This window comes from Penaeus vannamei, chromosome 31 (assembly GCF_042767895.1).
Source record: "Penaeus vannamei isolate JL-2024 chromosome 31, ASM4276789v1, whole genome shotgun sequence".
Lineage (NCBI taxonomy): Eukaryota > Metazoa > Arthropoda > Malacostraca > Decapoda > Penaeidae > Penaeus > Penaeus vannamei.
In genome coordinates this window covers 28,869,263-28,889,262 of record NC_091579.1, presented here as the reverse complement: position 1 = coordinate 28,889,262, position 20,000 = coordinate 28,869,263, and the positions used below count along the sequence as shown (strand labels likewise).

Here is a 20,000-nt window from a genome sequence, read left to right as displayed (position 1 = left end):
ATTTTATGATTTCATGACATTTTAATAATTCTTCTACACCGTGAAAATAACGCACACAAATTCTCAACTCAAATAACGGGACAAAAATTCTCAACAGTTATAAACGGACAAACTTCTCAACTCGGGTATAATAGATAACATCTTATTTTATTTTTTCCAAGAGCCTTGATAACCATATGACAGAAACAACACTCTTCATGCACACTATTACTCAGTGAAAATAACCCCCGTCCAGACCCAAACACCGCGGCGAGAGCAAAGGAGCGGCGGCGTGGCGACGAGTCTCAACATATTTTTAAATACTTCTGGCCACAATGACTGACGCTCGCGTTTGTGACTATATACTCCGATGCGCAAAAGCTGTAAGTGGGATTAGATAGTAGTAGTGTGCTAGGTTATAAAACAGCTGAGTTGATATCATGGTGGATGTTGCGTCAACCCTATGGTATAAAATGTTCAATTCTTTCACTGGCAAAAATAGTCACCCGAATGAGAGGTTTGCGTTGTGTGGTTGGACGTCTGTTATTTTTATAGTTTGAGTTGTATTCATGGCAAATAGAAGGTACTGAAGGAGTTGTAATTTTTTGTTGTTATGGGTTTTATTGTTCCTTTTCTAAGTGGGTACCGGCACTTGCATATTATAATTCATGTGATTCAACGATTAAAGAATTGAAGGCACCTGCAGTGGCTTTCAATACTAGACTTATTATGGTGGTAACTGATTAGGAAGTCTACGTCTCAAAATTTGTAGACTTTGATGTCAGTATAACAGATTTTGGTATAGGTCAAATTCCTGCCAGCCGCCTTTTAGACGAAGAATAATATATGCAAATGATAGAGCAAGTGATTCAAAGAAACCTTCTCATTCTTTAAAATGTTCGTCTGGAAAATATCAAGATATCAGTGTGCAAGTGCATATGATAACTTCCTCAAACTTCTGATATAAGCTTTTCGCACCAGCTCTTTCACTCTGTATTCTCATAAAGTCCAATCATCATCGCATTTGAAATGTGTCATATTTGTCGTGATTCATGTCATTGTCATTACTTAACCCCTCGTACCTGGTTGCATGACGGAAATCACAGAGCTGAAAACCCCGGGCAATGGGTCAATTAAGGCGCCACCATCCCGGGCGTGCGGCGCATAGGCCAGGCGTGCACGAACACCCATGAGTGGAGACAAGACTCTGTGCCTCCTCTTGAAAAGTTATTTTGTGTAAAAAATTTTAGGTTTATCACCATTTCTCAATATCTGTCTTTTGATTAGCTTTATCCAGATGGTAATTACTTATTTTCCTTGCACAGACTCCATATTGTCTTTCTATGTAGTAAGTAGTTCAGTGCAAGAAAAAAAAAAAAGGAACATTTACACACGTTACATTCCTCATTTGTTTATTGATGGGAATAATGCTAAAGCTCCTTCTAAGTGCCAAACGAGTCAAATCACACTCCAAGAGGTTTGTGCACTCGTGGCGAGTCCTTTCCGTCACCCAGGCCTTCACTCTTGACGGCAGTTTGCGTCACCCAGAACATGGTCCATTTGCCCCGTAGACGGCATGTTCACGTCACCCGGGCAGCTGTCCGAGTTTTTTCCGGGTCCAAGGGGTTAATGAAATCTCTGACTTTGCAGCTATAGAAGGGCAAATAGAACCTTTTGTATACGGCTGGCAGCCAATGACCTTTGTCTTCGCATTTGCACAATGCCAGCCACGCATCCTCCCGTTTTGCACAGCGGAGGTCTCTGCCATGCAGGACAAATTTACCTATCTAATCAGTTTACTCGTGTTAATGAATGCTGACCAAATACTCTCTGTCTGTCTGTCTGTCTGTCTATGGCCTACTCCTTTTAAGTCACATATGTTACATACTTTCAATTTACTCTCATTCCATTGTTATTACTCTTGGTTTTGGCCATGCTCTTCTTCATCTTCCTTGTCAATCATTTATTATTAATATTGATTTAGATAAGAGTGAAAAGTAGAATATCTACTTATCATGTTAATGGTTTCAGGAAAAAGAAACGCAAAAACTGACTGAACGTCTGCAGGCTCTTGTGACAGGCTCCTTGGATTGTCTTGAAAATGAGGATGTTAACGACAAAGAATTTCTTAACCTTCTCAATGAAAACAAAAAGCTGAAGTATCGCATCAACATTTTGAAAAAGGTATGTAATGTCTGTAAACTTAATTTCTAAAGTTGTGAGCATGCTTGTATGTTTTTTTGTTTTTTTTTCTATTATTTTTTTTTTAATATTCTTTTATTTATTTATAGTTAGTTTCATACAGCAAAGTCCTGAAAAATACCTTGTGCTTTTTTTTGCATGTATACCTAGATCTAAATTATATATGTATATGTTAATATGTTAATTTCAGTGTAGATAAGTTTGGATGGGTGGTACTTTATTGTAGAAGCTACGAAAAATGCATTACTTGATATCGCCTTATGATTGTGATTATTATTAATGTCATTTTCTTTTCTTACTAATTTATTCTTCTTAAGACAGCATTAGCTTAATCTGTATGGGTTCATGACTAATCATAATTATTTTCTTTCCAATTTAGTGCAGTAAAGAGAATAGGAGCATGGCTTGACTCCAGATGTGCTTACAGCATACAACAAAATATATCTTAGTATGTGCATAGGTTATTTTGATTACAGATCTGAAAAAGGCAAATGATTTATAACTCTTACAGTAATGTACTGTGATGAGATTCTAAACCTACAAAGATAGGTGATTTCCTTCAGTATTGTTAGAGCTGATATATAAATTCCTGGCATCCCATTGCCCTTAACCCACTGATTACCATGCACTGTCCAGTACTGTTTGCTTTTTTACTCTTTTTTTCACATACTGATGACTCCACAAGTGCTTAGTCACCAAGGTGTTAGTTATTTGGCCTTCCTTACTTCTCCAGTCTACCCAATTCTTAGAACATAAATGGGAAAATATTTTATATATATTATCATGATTATTTTTGTTATTGTTGTTTTTTTATTATTTTTGGTGTTATTATTGTTGTTGTAGTTATTATTATTATTATTATTGTAACTCATTGTTATTATTTGTTATTATTTTTCTTATTATTATTATTGTTATTGTTATTATAGCTCCTTTGATTTTCTTTATCCAGATGGTAATGGATTGTTTTCATTGCACAGACTCTATATTATCTCTCTAGTTAGTCCATAAATCATTGAATGAAATTGAAGATAAGTAACATTTTCTTAATTGTGTAATTTTAAAATATTTTAACGTAATATTCAGTTATCTGTAATACAACCTTCACTGCCGGTCACAGTGGCCAGGAATAGGATGCTGCCAGCACTATTCTAGTCATGGCCCATGGACACTATATTTCATGCTCATTTATTAATGGGAATAATGCTAAAGTGCCTGCGTAAACACCAAATAAGTCTGATCATCCTCATGATAGCAAGTTTGTATCACCTGGCCTACAGCCATTTTTTTCCATGACGACATGTTCACATCACCCACCCCTCAAGCCAAATTTTTTCATGACAGTGGTCACATCATTCGCATTGAAGGGGTTAATATCCGGTGAGAGTTCTCAGATATAAAACAAAATCATTACAAATTGATATATCCACTCACCAGTAAGTAGAACCAATTGTTCTCCAATATTATGTAGTAGTAAGTAGATCATCACTATTTGAACAGTCACATTTAACTCTACCATGAAGGGCCAGAATTTTCTGTGATGTTATTATTATGCAAGTCAGTTCTTCCTGGCTGTGTTTGTGCTGTTGTACAGCCAGGCCACCCACTCACTCACTAAAGTGAGTCATGACGTGTATACATGTCAGACACCATCACATGACAGTTATAGGCGTGCCCATCAATAAAGGGTGAGGTATCATCAATAAACCATCCATTGATATAGTTTTACGCTATTTTTTCATAGTAACATTATGACTGGTACTTGACTGTCAGGTGAAATAGATAGATGCAACTGTGCAGCTGTTGAGAATTTAAACTCATAATTTCCCACCTACAAGCTAATGCAGTACCTTCGTAGAGGAGAGATTGTAGAACTTTTAAGGTTTTGTTTTGCTCTCTGGAGTTTTTGTTACCCTTTGGTGTTACCAAAGAAGTGGGGAAAGGAGAGAGAGATAGGAGTGGAGGAGGTTAGGAAGAGGGAGAAACAGGGACACAACCAGCATTATTGTAATGAACACATAGATCCCATACATTGGACCAGCCAGTCAGTTGAAAGAGGGCAGGTTTATCCACAAGTGAGACTGAACAGACAGTAAAGCTTGTTTTATATTTTAGTTAGGCTTTTTTATTACTGGCTTTCTGTTGTGGATGTTTAAAATCAAACTTTTCAGATTAGGTATATTTTGAGTCATAATGTTCATAAATGATGTAATTAGTTAGTAAAATATAGATAGATAGTTTTTGTAGTAGTAAATCCCTTTTCATTCTATTCCAGACTTGTGATGCCACAGCTAACCTCCAAGTCATTATGAATTAACTGTGGACAAACTTTACATATATAAGATGGACACTAAGTGAAATGACTTCATTTTTGATATGATGTTAATCAGAATATAATCAGTGTAAAAGTGGAATATAGTGGAAATCATATCAAGGATAGTGTATTACAAAATACATTTTTAATAGAGAAAACACGAAATTGAGAATCATACAGTAATTTACCACTGGACATAATGGGAGATGTGACTTGCAAGAAATTATGTACTCAGCACTTGAGGGAGCAATCACCGTCTTCTTTGTTTTGTGGACAAGGGGTAGGAAATGGTTATGTGTTCTTTATTGCCCCTGTATTAATGTTAGTTTACTGAGGGATACTTTAGTTTCAAGTAATGGTAATCAGGCTAGATCTTATTAATATGTTTTTCAAAGCATGTGCACCTGTAGGAATAGTATGTTAATGCGGGTAGAGATGTATGGTATTATTATTAGATATTGATTTGTACTATATAAGCCTCATTTACTAGAGGGGATTGAAATCAGAGTTTTCTACACAGGTTAAGTTTCCAGATTAGGACTTTAATTCACTTTGAAATACTTTGTTTACAAATGTCTAACTCCATACACACATTTGATATAGCTTATCAGTAAGATGTTCTTGTTTCAAGTAGTCTGGTCACAGGGAATTTTAAAAAGAGATCTCTAGAGTTTTATAGCGCTAGGTTAAGCATGGCTTAACACAGCTGCTGGGGATTGCATGTACGTACATGCCATTCCCACTGTGAGTTTAGTTTATTAATTGTCTTTACAAATGGATGACTCCACAAGGACTTAGTCACTAAGAAGTCAATTACTCTTTTACTACCCATCTCACTTGGATAACCTCTTCCTTATTCTTTTGGAAATATTCTCTTTTTATCTTTAATTACTATTTATAAAGTTAGTAACACTATACTAGTTATAATGTCTATAATGATAACATCAACATTGATAGTATTAGTTAAAAGAAGGGGGGGGGGAATATCAAGGAAAGGTGAAATCACTTGTCACGAGTTCTAAATGACTCCTTGGTGGCTGAGCACTTGTGAAGCCAACTATGCATAGAGACATTTAACAAAACAAACTAAAGTTAACAGCTTTGGGTTAATTTAGCTCAGCTGGCATTAGCTTTATAAGGATGTGTGTGAAAACTTATGATGATGCAAACCATGTTTTGGAAAATTGCTGGCATGCAGTAGTAAACATTAGGTTATGCAAATTGTGCAGAAATGTTGATTTTACTTTAGAATTATTTGAGCTATATGGGATGTTTTTCACTGTATGTAGCTACTGTATTTTTATCTTGTGAAAGATTCATGATTTGATATTGTGATATATCCGCCTGAGAAATTAGTTACGGTCTTCACTCGTGAAATAAGTCTGCTGTTGAGAAAAAAATAAAGCCAAGATTATTGCTGAGTTGAGGGGTGCTTCGTGTTTGTCAATGCAGTGGTTTCCAGCTGTTAGATTTGTATTGAAATGTTTAATCTTGCTACTACTGTATGTACAGATATTACTTTTCCCTGAATTTGTATTTTGCTTTTTAGGAAAGAAATTTTTTCCACTCTTGCTGATGTAATATATTTGATTTTTTTATTTCCAGACTTTTGTTGTTTGTTTATTCATTTGTGTATAATTTATTTATTTTATTTTATTTTATTTTATTTTTTGTGGTGGGGTATATTTCTTATTGCCAAAACTTATTATTTTAGCATAAGCTCTATGTCATTGGGGTTATATATTCCTGCTTTGTATTATAAACAAGAATTAATGGGACAACCATTAGTTAAGAAAATGGGGGAATGATTGGTAGTGGCAGTGCTGAATTTACCACTAATGGAATTCTCAGTTAATATGATTATGGAGTAGGCTTTTTTTCATAAACATTAACATTCATCATTTGGACACTCAACATTAAAGTGAGAGGGTTACTTCGGTAAATCATATTACCCAGAAGGCTTACTTAAGGGGTGGCTGTCCTGGATGTGTGGTTTGTAAACCCAACTCACATGAACATTTATGTGCTGTGACAAGATTCCTTGCTTTTTCTTTGCAGTCTTATTGTCTTCTGCATAAGAATTTTTTTTCTCCAAAGGTCTATATTTGTCATTTGGTATGCTGTATCTAGATGGTGATAGTATATCACTTACATTGAGATCGAGTATGTTAGAGGCATTCTCTTTTTCTCATTTATGCAAGTGTGCAGTGTAAAATGTTGTATTTCATTAATACATCATTAAAAATGAATGACTTAAATAAGTACCAAATTAGGCAGATGCCTGATAATGTCACAATAAGTGAAGCAAACAAACCAAGAAATTCCCATAGCCGGCCAATATTCCTCATCACTGCCACATCATTACCTCACTTGTTCACAAAGTATGAGTTTTAAAAGGAGTGAAATCAAAGTCACGTTTGTTTAAATTTTATGTTGACATTGTTTCTATGCACTTGTGGTAGAGAAAATGTTTGAAGATGAAGTGTTAGCCAGGATTGCTGTCCTTGTTGTAAAGCTATATATATATCTATATATTTAATTATTTCGTCTGAAACCTTTTTTTCTGCTGGCAACAGAGCATAGAGGCTGCAGGAGGGGATGCAGGCAGCAGCAACACAGATGACTTTGGCAGCCACATGTGTAATATTATGGGTCAGCTAGAGAAAATCTTCACTAAAGCAGTGCTCTCTGCTTATCCTGAAGCTGTCAGCCCTATGATTCAGATTCAGCTTTCTAAGCATGCAGATTATCAGTGTAATGCTGCTATGTCTCTTGCAAAGGTATGTTTTATTATTTTTTATTTCTTTTGTGTAGCGTTTATGGTTTTATAACATTTTGCTTGTTTGTTATTAAATAGTATTATACCTATGTTAGATTGAAGCTATTGATCTTTGAGAAAAGAAAGCTAGGAATGGATAGAAGTGCAGGGTGGATATTGCTATGTGCCCCCATCAGTGTTAGCCCCTTGATGATAATGATATGATCCATTGCAGTTGATGAATATTTTGTTACAGGTTTCTGGATTAATATATTAAGCCAAAAAGTTTTGCTGTTGGTGTAGTAAACTATACTATTCATTAATAATTCAGGATTTTATCAACAGAGTCTTAAGAAAAACCCAAGAGAAGTAGGACAGCAGGTTCTGAAAAATGTTGCGCCAAATCCCCTCATTTCGAATCTTGAATTATCTGGACCTGGATTTATCAACATCGTCCTCAGCAAGGATTTCATCAGGCAACAGGTAATCATATAGAGATGAAACAGCAAGAGCATGAAATACTTCATATTTTCATTTCTTGGTTTTATAATTGTCCTATTTATTGAATAATTTAAAGTTATTTTAGTAATTCAAACACTTCTTCTAATGCCAGTTTTCACCTTACCACAATATAATCGTAGGTATATTGCATTACTACTATTTTTGTTATGGTTGTTATTGTCTATTCACATTGATGTCTTTGCAGGTTACAAATTTAATACTGACTGGTGTAACGCCACCTCCTGCAACACCAGTACAAGTAGTGGTTGATTTTTCATCTCCCAACATTGCAAAGGAGATGCATGTCGGCCATCTGAGGTAAGCACTTCACATTTGTATATCGTATGGTCTTCATAAAAGAATACAGCTTCAATGATCTTCCATCAGATGTCTAATTAATACTGAAAACTTGTACAGTTATTTTAAGTGTAAAGGTCATGAGTTCAAAGGATTTTAGGCATAGGATGAATTCACTTATATCTTGTGTTTTACTTGGGTCAAAGTCATGTTGTATGATGTGAGTACATAATTGTTCATGTAGGATATTCCATAGACCTGATTTTAGAATAAATGAAATTTTATATATACAATAGATGGATATTTATTAGCCTATGCAAATGATTGTATCTGTATTCATCTGCAAATAATACCTTTTATTTTGAGTTATTTAAGATAGAAAGGAGTTCAGCACTGATGAATGCATACTATAAATATCTTTTGCATTTTTTTTTTTTTTTTTACCTTTTTTTTTAGATCGACCATTATTGGTGATAGTATTGCTCGCTTACTGGAGTTCCTTGGGCACAAAGTTTTGAGACTCAATCATTTAGGTGATTGGGGAACACAGTTTGGCATGCTCATTGCCCACTTGCAGGTAAAACTTAGTAATTTGTGGATTTTATGAAAGTCTTATTTGGCAAATGATGGATTGTTGATATGATTTGTATTGTTGATATTTATTACTGGTATAGTACAGTATATGCATTATTACATTTCAGTATTGCAGTATCTGTTTGTTCCAAAGCTTGGAATACTGGTAATGGTCATTTTGTCCACAATAGCTTTCAGTGAACCAACTCCTTTCTTATATTTGCAGGATACTTTCCCAAACTTTGCAACAGAACCTCCACCAATTGCGGATCTCCAGAAGTTTTACAAGGAATCTAAAAAGAGATTTGATGAAGATGAAGAATTTAAGAAGCGGGCTTATGAAGCAGTTGTAAAATTGCAAGCCTACGAACCTTTACACAAGAAGGGTTGGGAAGAAATCTGTGAAATTTCAAGAAAGGAGTTTATGAAGGTATTTTCTTGTTTTTTAATGTTTTTGATTATCTGCTTGTTGTTACTCAAGTTCTTGTACTTCATACATCTTTCTCCTCCATTCCTTTTCCTCTTGATCATCTTCAACCTCTTTCTCATTTTCCCTCTTCTCCTCCTCCTCATTCTAAACTTCCTGCTCATCCTCCTGTTTTTCCGCCTCCATCTTCCATTTCCATTCCTCCTCCTCCTCCTCCTCCTCCTCCTCCTCCTCCTCCTCCTCCTCCTCCTCCTCCTCCTCCTCCTCCTCTTTCTCATCTTCCTCCTCTTTCTCCTCCTCCTCCTCTTTCTCCTCCTCCTCCTCCTCCTCCTTCTCTTTCTCTTTCTCCTCTTTCTCCTCCTCCTCTTCCTCCCTGTGCTTGTCTTTCATTGGTCTCCTCTTGCTCTTTATCCTTTTTTTTCTTTTCTTTGTTTCTTATTTTACTTTCTGTTGTTTTCTAATAAATAGCCAAAGGAGGTTTTTGTTAGGCTCTTGTTATTATAATGATCTAGAAAAACAAATTGCCAAGTGCCTTTTTTTTCTTCCCTTTTCTGATTATCTTTTCAAAGTTTTTATTTCTGTTGAATAATCAAGATATTTAGTTTATAATGCTTATCTTTTTTCTCCTGTCCTCAGGTTTATGAACGTCTCCAGATTCGTATCATAGATAGGGGTGAATCCTTTTATCAGGAACGAATGGTTAAGCTTGTTAAAGAGCTAAATGATGCTGGATTACTGGAAGAAGACGATGGTCGTAAGGTTTGTGATGTTTATCATTAGAATTGATTTTTAAGATATAGGTGTTTTGTACTGGGTTCCTGTTGAGTATAATGAAGATTTTGTTTTATGTATTTGATTATTTTGACAGACAGACAGACAGACAGTTTGACAAAGAGTGAGTGAGTGATTGGGAGAGAAATATATATATTTTATTTTGATCATATATACTATATACAGATATATACTATATATATATATGTATATATATATACTATATATATATATATATATATATATATATATATATATATATATATATATATATATATATATATATAGATCAATACTTAGTGACATATTTATGAACAGAAAGCTGAGGAGAAATTTTCATTTTAAAATTCCAAAAATGGTAAAAGTTTGAGTAAAGTAAATATGATTTGGAAAAGGCTTGGGTTCTGCTGTATTGCTTACATGAAAGATGCTAATGGTATATTCCTGCCAATTTATGAAAGTGAATGTGCCAACAGTGTGTTGAGAAAACTTAATGCCATGTGTTTGTTTGAAAATTTATTATCAAGTAAAATGCAAAATTAGTGGGTATTCGCGGTTATTGCTGTAGCTTTTATTATTGATATTGTTGTTATTACTATTATTATTGTTATTATTATTGTTATTATTATTATTATTATTAGTAGTAGTAGTATATTTTTTTTAATTATTATTATTATTTAATATTACTATTATTATTACCACCACCATCATCATTATTATTATCATTATTAATTGATATAAATCCAACTCTTTTCAGGTTATGTTTGGAGAAGGAACAGATGTCCCATTGACTGTTGTGAAGTCAGATGGTGGTTTTACCTATGATACATCAGACATGGCATGCCTTAAGCACAGGATAGACGAAGAGAAGGCTGATTGGATTGTATATGTTACAGATGCAGGACAGTCACAACATTTCAAGGTAAGACTATTTTAAATTAAAAATGTTCAGTGATGATTATGGTAAGTGACACTAGTTTGATATTACTGGATGTACTTGAATAATTAGAAATAATGATTTAATCTTTCATGTAATCATTAATTTTCTGTAAAGACTCATGTTCTTTTGTGATCATGAAGCTCTCATAACCATATCCACAATGTAACGAAAGCTCAGTTATGTGCAAATAGGTAGATAAATATATTAAAGTAAAAAAGTACAAACGTAGTGTGTTTCTTTTCGATGCATGTTGATAGTTTTATCTCACTCCCTCTGTCTTGCATCATGGTAAGAATTGATAACACTCAGCATGAATGAGACTGACTAAGATAATACAAGGTAACCATTAGATATGGTAGAGTTAAGGTGGTAGGGGAAGAAGGAGAGGCAGGTTTGTCATGTGGTTAGACTACAGTGAAATTACATGTCCAAATATATGGGGCATTTGCCAATGAGGTTATAAAAAAAAAATCCAGTAAGATTATATATTTATATTTTGTATCAGCTAAGATTAGTAGGCATTTATTTATATTATTATTATTTTAATGTACTTATCTGTAAGGGAATAAGAAAAATTAATATGTGTTTTGAATTATTATAGACAGATTCTCTCGCCTCTACAAATATCTCGTGTAACTTTTAGGATATATCTTTTTATTATACATTTAACAAGATTTTTTTATCCTTGCAGAGCTTTTTGGCCTGTGCAAAGAAAGCTGGCTTTTATAATGATGTCAAAACACGTGTGGATCATGTCACATTTGGTGTGGTTTTAGGAGAGGACAAGAAGAAATTTAAGACAAGATCAGGTAATATTATTGCAATATAGAAAAGTTGTTGCATATATCAAAATGAGTTTCTTTTTTAACTTGTCATATGTCTCTGTCTGTCTGTCTGTCTCTGTCTCTGTCTCTGTCTCTGTCTCTGTCTCTGTCTCTCTCTCTCTCTCTCTCTCTCTCTCTCTCTCTCTCTCTCTCTCTCTCTCTCTCTCTCTCTCTCTCTCTCTCTCTCACTCTCACTCTCTCTCTCTTTCTTTTTTCTCTTTTCTCCCTTTTTTTCTCTCTCTCTCTCTCTTCCTTTCTCTCCCTCTTCACCTGTCTCTCTCTCTCCCCCTTTCCCTGCCTCTCTTCCTTTCTCTCTCTCTTTCCCTCTCTCTCTCCCTTTTCCCCTTTCTCTCCCTGTCAGGGGTTTTGTGTTGCCCTGATTTGGTGGGTTATGGAGACACTACTCTGGTTCAGCTGTTTATTGATAGGAGGGGGCTGGAAGGTAGCGTGGCGCGGGTTATGGTGGGCAAGGAAGCCCAAGAGGGGCGCCGAGCGGGGCGCGCGTGGGGGAGCGCCCCCAAGGAGAGGTGTGGTCAGGGCCGTGGGCCCCGGTCAAGTGTGCTGGGTCAACTCTGCGTGGCTTGGAGCGCTGGTCGCGGGTCCCTAGCAGTGGAGACGCGGAAAGGCAACCCTTGTTCCTCAGATCGCTCGGCATACGCTACTAACCGTCGCCCCCGACGGGATGAATCTGGCTCTGAAAAAAGCACACCAGAGGCAGAGACAGGGCGAGAGACAGGAGGGCAAACAGGGGGGGGGGGTTGTGTTATAGCAGGGGCCGTAATCAAGATAATATAATCAAGATATATTAGGTTGCAAAGATTGTTATTACAAATATTTTCATGAATTTTCAATTTTTATTTATTTTTCAATAATGCACTGTCCAAAGATAGACAGAGGAACATGCTTAGGGAGACAATTACAATAGTCCGCGAAGACTTGCTTGAGTTGCAATTGTCTCAGATAGCAGGAAATGAAAATCTACAAGAGATTAGCATTGTGCAAAACTACAAAGGAAGCAAAAGGTGTCGCAGTCCGCAAGGACTTGTCTTGAACGACGAACTTCCTTGGAAAAAAGAAAAAAAATGCAACAATGCAGAGTTCAGAAGTGTGCAGTGCAATAGTGCATACGGTATACGTCTGACTAATAGTAAATGTATCAATTCAACGAAGTTGTCTAGTCTATCACACGTCACCAACAACAATTTGAGGCCAAGCAATAATGAAAACAGGTAATGCAGTCCTCATACTTCGGGAGCGACTCATTACATCAATATATACTTCCTCAAGACAACATTTGCACGGAAAAACGTAATGCAAGATAAGAATACACGGTTGGCGCAAGTCGGTTATCATCCGGAGACAGTACGCATGTAATTCTTGTGCAATTAACGGGTTTCTGCGGGACGATGTGCGCATGTGGCTGCGTGAGTGCGTAGACGAGTTGATTGATTTAATGGGGAGTTATGAAATGAGTAGTCAGAGTATAGCATACGAGAAGAAAATAGAATGTTGATAGATGTATTTTAGTTTTTAGAGTCATTAGTAATGTGTTAAAGTAAGGGCGAGAGTGGGTAAGAAAGGAATAGGTTGGCGTGGAAGTTGGAAGAAATAAGCGAAGGGGAGGAGGAGTGGGTGGGCGGGAGGCTGAGGGAAGGATGGGGTGGGGTGGGGTGTAAAAGAGGTATGGGTGAGGATGGGGGTTGGGGTTAGGTATGTAGGCTGGGGTGGCAATGTGGATTGCGCTTAATGAAAATAGTCACCGATCTGACTGCACGAAAAAAAAAAAAACATTCACACTAATAACAATGAACTTACGTTAATTGCAATATTAATCAACTACTATGTGAAATCATAAAAATGGTACTTTCATTAGTAAGTAAAATGAATGAAACGGTGACTGGTTTGGGTCAGCTTCCCTGAGACAACTGACCCGAAAGATAACCCTCGTGGTTGTAAATGATACTTAAACGTGATGGCCCAACCGTTGAAGGGACACATCATCCAGCTCATACGCAGACCGCAATTGGGTGCCCATCTTGGGGTATACCAGCGAAAATCTCACGTATAGCGATAAGAATGCGCGGCGCGGCGCGTAGATCGCCTCTTGCGATGTGTGCATCTTTGCACGTACAGAACAACTTAACATTAATTATCTTAACCTAATTACATGTCCATACCCAGCTGTGGGTCGTCACCAAGGACCATGTAATAATGATGAGGTGAGGTTCGTGATTAAGATAAACGAAAATCAGGAACAATATGAAATCGTAGTAGCTGTATAATATAATCAATCTCTAACACGGAGATAGCTTAATAAGATATAAATACAAATAGCTTGAATGTAATTTAAGTTGGGCGAAGTCAGATGGTGGGGAGGGGTATTTTACCTGAGTAAGGTCAAGTGAGGTCATTAACCAAATATACGTTAAAATAGCAAGAGCTAGTATATGTAAAATTAAATATTGTGAAAAAACAAGTACACGATAATCTAGAAATTAAATCATCAAATTACCAATACATGAACATGAATAATTAAAGAAAAAATATATCTATAAAGAAGGCGAATAATTATCGAAATATACTTCGGAATATGCACAAATATACTATAATAATAACGTAAAAACAATTCGTTGAATTATGCTAGTATTATTATAGTTCCCGATATATTCATGCAAACCGGAAGTAAATTCATCACTCTGTCGTAAATACGTTGATAACGGGATAATGATAAAAGCACAATGTCATAGGACCTGACTTGATTTCACCTGAACAACCATGTGAGGTCATTCGCACTATAAAACGAATATAACACTTTATGCATAAAAAATACTAAAGTTATTCATATAAACATACAAATGAGCAAGGCATACTATTTTTGTATAAATATAGATACGAAAAGAAAAAAATATAAACGTTATCACTGCAAAAAATAATTTAACACTAGCGGACTAGAAATATTGAAAATAGGTAGAGAGGAAGGGGGGATTAACGGGTGGGGGTTAAGAGAGAGGGAGGGGGTTTAGGATGGTAGTGATAGTAATAGCGGGAGTGTAAGGAACGGGTATAGGTGGGAAGCGTCGGGAAAGAGAAAAAGTTTGTGCATAATTGAACTAAATTATTTAAATAATCAAGGCTATCCCCCAGATGCATTGTTAAACCGAGCCTAATAAATACACAGTTATAATAGGAGAATTGAACGTCGTTATGGCGTCGGTTAACGCAGTGAGAGATAATGAGAATAAAGAAAAAAATAATGTCAAGAATATGGCAATACTTATAATTCTAGCCACGTGGCCTAGAATATCCGTAGAAATAGATAATTTAGAGAAAATGCACGATCTATTTCTCCCACATAAATAAAAGATTTAAGCATTACTAACGATTTATGCTAACTAGGCTAGCATGAGAGTTAGAAAAAACACGCCAAAGAAAGAAAATGCACTCTCGCAAGTGATAAAAATGGGGATGGATTCCCTTAAAAAAACGATGATCTACCATGACATGGTAGATAACAGAAAGACGGAAAGAAAATGCACTGCACGGACACTTGTTCAGATATTTGAAAAAAAAATCACTGCACTTTGTGAAAAAACGGCATGCACACATAGGCGAAGAAAGGGAAAAGAAAAGGAAATTGCCAATGGTGTACTTACAGTTTTTCGGAGGCTTGTTGTTCGTGTCATCCGCCGCTTGCCACCAGTTGTCAGGGGTTTTGTGTTGCCCTGATTTGGTGGGTTATGGAGACACAATTCTGGGTCAGCTGTTTATTGATAGAAGTGGCTGGTAGGTAGCGTGGCGCGGGTTCTTGTGGGCAAGGAAGCCCAAGAGGGGCGCCGAGCGGGGCGCGCGTGGGGGAGCGCCCCCAAGGAGAGGTGTGGTCAGGGCCGTGGGCCCCGGTCAAGTGTGCTGGGTCAACTCTGCGTGGCTTGGAGCGCTGGTCGCGGGTCCCTAGCAGTGGAGACGCGGAAAGGCAACCCTTGTTCCTCAGACTCCCTCCCCCCCTTCTCTCTCTCTCTCTCTCTCTCTCTCTCTCTCTCTCTCTCTCTCTCTCTCATTCTCTCTCTCATTCTCTCATTATCTCTCTCTCATTCTCTCATTATCTCTCTCTCATTCTCTCATTATCTCTCTCTCATTCTCTCATTACCTCTTTCTCATTCTCTCATTATCTCTCTCATTCTCGCATTATCTCTCTCTCATTCTCGCATTATCTCTCTCATTCTCTCATTACCTCTCTCTCATTCTCTCATTACCTCTCTCATTCTATCATTACCTCTCTCTCATTCTCTCTCTTCTCTCTCTCATTCTCTCTCTCATTCTCTCTCTCTCTCTCATTCTCTCTCTCTCTCTCATCATCTCTCTCTCTCTCTCATTCTCTCTCTCTCTCTCTCATTCTCTCTCTCTCTCTCTCTCTCTCATTCTCTCTCTCTCTCTCATTCTCTCTCTCTCTCTTATTCTCTCTCTCTCTCTCCTCTTCTCTCTCTCTCTCTCTCTCTCTCTCTCTCTCTCTCTCTCTCTCTCTCTCTCTCTCTCTCTCTCTCTCTCTCTCTCTCTCTCATTCTCTCTCTCTCTCTCTCATTCTCTCTCTCTCTCTCATTCTCTCTCTCTCTCATTCTCTCTCTCTCTCATTCTCTCTCTCTCTCTCATTCTCTCTCTCTCTCTCTCATTCTCTCTCTCTCTCATTCTCTGTCTCTCTCATTTTTTTTCATTCTCTCTCTCTCTCTCTCATTCTCTCTCTCTCTCTCATTCTCTCTCTCTCTCATTCTCTCTCTCTCTCTATCTCTCTCTCTCTCTCTCATTCTCTCTCTCTCTCATTCTCTCTCTCTCTCTCATTCTCTCTCTCTCTCATTCTCTCTCTCTCTCATTCTCTCTCTCTCTCTCATTCTCTCTCTCTCTCTCATTCTCTCTCTCTCTCTCATTCTCTCTCTCTCTCTCTCATTCTCTCTCTCTCTCTCTCATTCTCTATCTCTCTCTCATTCTCTCTCTCTCTCATTCTCTCTCTCTCTCTCTCCTTCTCTCTCTCTTTCTCCTTCTCTCTCTCTTTCTCCTTCTCTCTCTCTCTCTCCTCTCTCTCTCTCTCTTGCTCTCCCCCTCCCTCTCCCTCTCTCCCTCCCCCTTTCTCTCTCCTTCTTCCCCTCTCCCTCTCTCGCCTCTCCCTTCCTCTTCCCTACTCTTTTTGATTCTCTTGGTGTCTCTGTTTCTCTGATTCTCCTGTTCCTTCTCTCTCTCTTTCTCTCTCTCTCTCTGGTTCTTATTCTTTTATTCTTTCTCCCCATTACATCGTAAGCTTAACCATACATATAGGCTATTTAAGTTGAGTATAGACTCCAGCTTCAAAACTTCATATTTACAATTTCTTTTGCAAATTTGTAGGTGATACAGTGCGATTGATTGATTTGCTTAATGAGGGTCTTCAGAGGTCTGAAGAGAAGCTGAAAGAGAAGGATCGACATACAGTTCTTTCTCCAGAAGAGTTTGAAAAGGCTCGGGATGCTGTTGCTTATGGTTGCATTAAATATGCTGACTTGTGCCATGACAGGTAAGTCAACCGTGCTAACAAATGTTTTTCACGTGATTACAAGCTGTCATTGTTGTGGGCCTTTAGCTGTACCTGATTGAAATTTCATACTTAATTTACCAAGATGAGTGCAAGGTGTAGTGTGTCATTGATTTGTAATTTTAAAAATTTGCTCTACTTTTTTTCCCCAGATCTCGAGACTACATTTTCTCTTTTGACCGTATGTTAGACTTTAGGGGGAACACTGCTGCGTATCTTCTCTATGCTCTCACCAGGATACGTTCCATCATTCGTACAGGTATTCACTGTTTCCTTGGTATAAAGCGTGTATTATACATTGCTTTTGGGCCGTTTTGTTTTTGATTTGAGTATTTTGAGGGAATACTTCATGCTTGCTTGTTTGCTTTTAGATTTGGTATTTCCTGTTGACAGTAGAACAGGTCTTAGTCTGGTAGTTTCGGGTCCATTGCTAAATTAAATTTGTATTACATAGCTGGAGTGAAACCAGAGGAAATTGAAGCTGAAGCCAAGAAGGGCGCGATAGCCTTAGAACATGAGAAGGAGTGGAAGTTGGCAAGAACCATTCTGAAGTTACCTGATGTGCTTGTCCAGATTACTCAGGACCTCTACTTGCATCCACTCTGTGAATTCCTTTATGAGGTAAGTTAATGTTTCTTACTTTATTTCTCTTAATTGATTATCTGAATTATCTGTTGTTTTATAATGACATTTAAAAACCTTTTATGTAATGTCTAATAATTGGTGTTGCTTCCCTACAGGTGTCCACAGTATTTACAGAATTCTATGATAACTGCTATTGTGTGGAAAAGGACCAAAGTGGAAATATTGTCAAGATCAATATGAATCGCATTTTGCTTTGTGAAGCAACAGCACAGATCATGGAAAAATGCTTTTCCATTTTAGGAATCACAACAGTAGGGAAAATGTAGGTTCATTTCACTACATCTCACTGCTATTGTGCAGAAGATCTAAATCCAAACTTTGCCAGGAATCTTTCAAAGATACAACCAAATTTACTTTTACATCATAACAAAAGTTGTTATCATTATATATTTGTTACAACTAATTTATCTTGGGATTGATTGGAAAAACAGTTACTTTAATTATTGTGGTTGTTACTACAGCTATTGATTAAATGTTTATGGGTTTTGTACGAGATGATGCTTGATTAAAGATCTAAAAACAAAACCTTTTATCCTTGATTCCTTTTGATACTGTTGAAAAACCTAATTTTTCTATATTGAATGTCATACTGACTCCCATGTTTTTATCCAGCAACACTTATGTCTATTATTGATTCATAAAAAAAAAACAAGTGGAGTAAAGGAAAGGAGAATGTGCAACATCGCAGCATATAATCGGTAAAAATATACAGACAACATTAAATGATTGGCGTTCATGTCCAATGATTGACGTCTAAGATGGGCAGACTACTAGCTACCCCCCCCCCCCCCCCCATCCCTTACTCATTGTCGGGGGCTTAGGAGATGGAGACTGTGGCCCAATGTTGGGGATCATCCCAACCTTGGACCTTAGCCATCACGCCTCATCTAATTTTGCAACAGCCTTCTCCTAAATGTAATTAACATGTCATAAATCAACCTCCTGGGCTACATGTAAGAAGTGGAAATCAATGTTAGATATATAAACAACAGCAAATAAAGAAATATTGGTTTCTACTTTTTTAGGTGTGTGGTCAGACTTAGTGCATAATGCAGAAAATGCATAGAAAAGAAATTAGAGCTCTTCATAAAATTAATGCCCCAATCTCTTGCCTGTTGTTGCCTTAGGGGTTGGGGGTGGGGCCTAAGAGATGGAGACTGAGACCCAATGTCAAGGGATCACCCCCATCCTGGGCCTCAGTCCTCGACTCAACTAATTTTACATGGTCTTTTCTTCTCCTTACCGTATCTGTTTCTTCTCCAACCCCTACTATCTACTTCCTAAGATGTGAGAACCCTGTTGAAAGGATGAAAGGCTGGCTTTGTGTCAGTCATGAGCGACCTAGGGCCATGGGCACGGTATGCCCCTGCATAGTTGTCTAGCCCTTACCCCGCAGGGGACCGTGAGGGATAGACCATTTCTTTCCCCTTTATCTGTATCTACTCCATCTTACGTTTCCCCTTGTACCTCCCTTCCTCTCCCAATTAGTCTTTTGCAGTTCTAAATCCAGACACCCCAATCTCTACTATTGCTCCGACACCTACCCCTCTCCTTCTTAGCTTTACCCCAGTAGACGCTAAATGTTCCACCCGATCTTTTACCTCACCCACTCCTCCACCTACCTCTTTATCTCCCTCAAAATCTCTTATTCTCCTCCTCATAAGAAAACCTGTTTTTCTCAGATCTCCCCAACCACATTCACTTCAGAAACTCTCGAAGACATTCAGAACCATCAAATCATGGCCCAGAATAATCTGCCTACACATCATCCATCTTCCAACCCCTCTGATCCTAATCCCTCCACATTCACGTAACTGCCATCCTTCCTCTTATTCATGTTCCCCCTACACCCCTTTCGCTCACTCCCTCCCAATACATCCCGTTCCCCTCTACTTCATCGGCACTATCCCCCTTCCTTCCCCTTTATCCTTTCAGCTTCCCCTGGATACGCATTACTCTTTGTTGCAACAAGCCCCTTCCCTGGATTTTCTCCTCCTTGACATTTCTCCTGAAACTGATCTGCCCGTAAACCCCCTTTAGACCATTTATTCACCATCTACCCTCACCCCTCTTTACCCTTTTTCAATGCCATACTATTCTGAACTGCTATACGACTTGATGTGTAGCACATTCAATCATCAACTTACCCCCTTCTTTACCCTTTTTCACTACTACGCCTTTCCATCGTGCTGTATGACCTTTGATGTGTAGCACATCT

The 20,000-nt window shown here is 37.6% G+C and overlaps 1 protein-coding gene across 2 annotated transcripts; it reads left to right on the top strand.

The window, feature by feature from the left end:
- The first annotated feature begins 145 nt into the window (after positions 1-145).
- On the top strand, positions 146-18,307 carry ArgRS (arginine--tRNA ligase-like protein). Of its 2 annotated transcripts, XM_070144052.1 has the most exons (15): positions 234-362; positions 2,011-2,163; positions 4,454-4,772; positions 7,069-7,272; positions 7,596-7,733; positions 7,957-8,069; positions 8,505-8,625; positions 8,848-9,051; positions 9,685-9,807; positions 10,577-10,741; positions 11,451-11,568; positions 16,954-17,119; positions 17,290-17,396; positions 17,592-17,758; positions 17,878-18,307. In XM_070144052.1, the coding sequence occupies exons 3-15, from the start codon at positions 4,692-4,694 to the stop codon at positions 18,046-18,048; spliced, it is 1,878 nt and encodes a 625-aa protein (XP_070000153.1). In that variant the 5' UTR covers positions 234-362; positions 2,011-2,163; positions 4,454-4,691; the 3' UTR covers positions 18,049-18,307. The 2 variants fall into 2 exon arrangements, with proteins under 2 accessions (XP_027232232.1, XP_070000153.1); XM_027376431.2 differs by lacking the exon at positions 4,454-4,772 and having other exon boundaries at positions 146-362.
- The last annotated feature ends 1,693 nt before the right edge of the window (positions 18,308-20,000 follow it).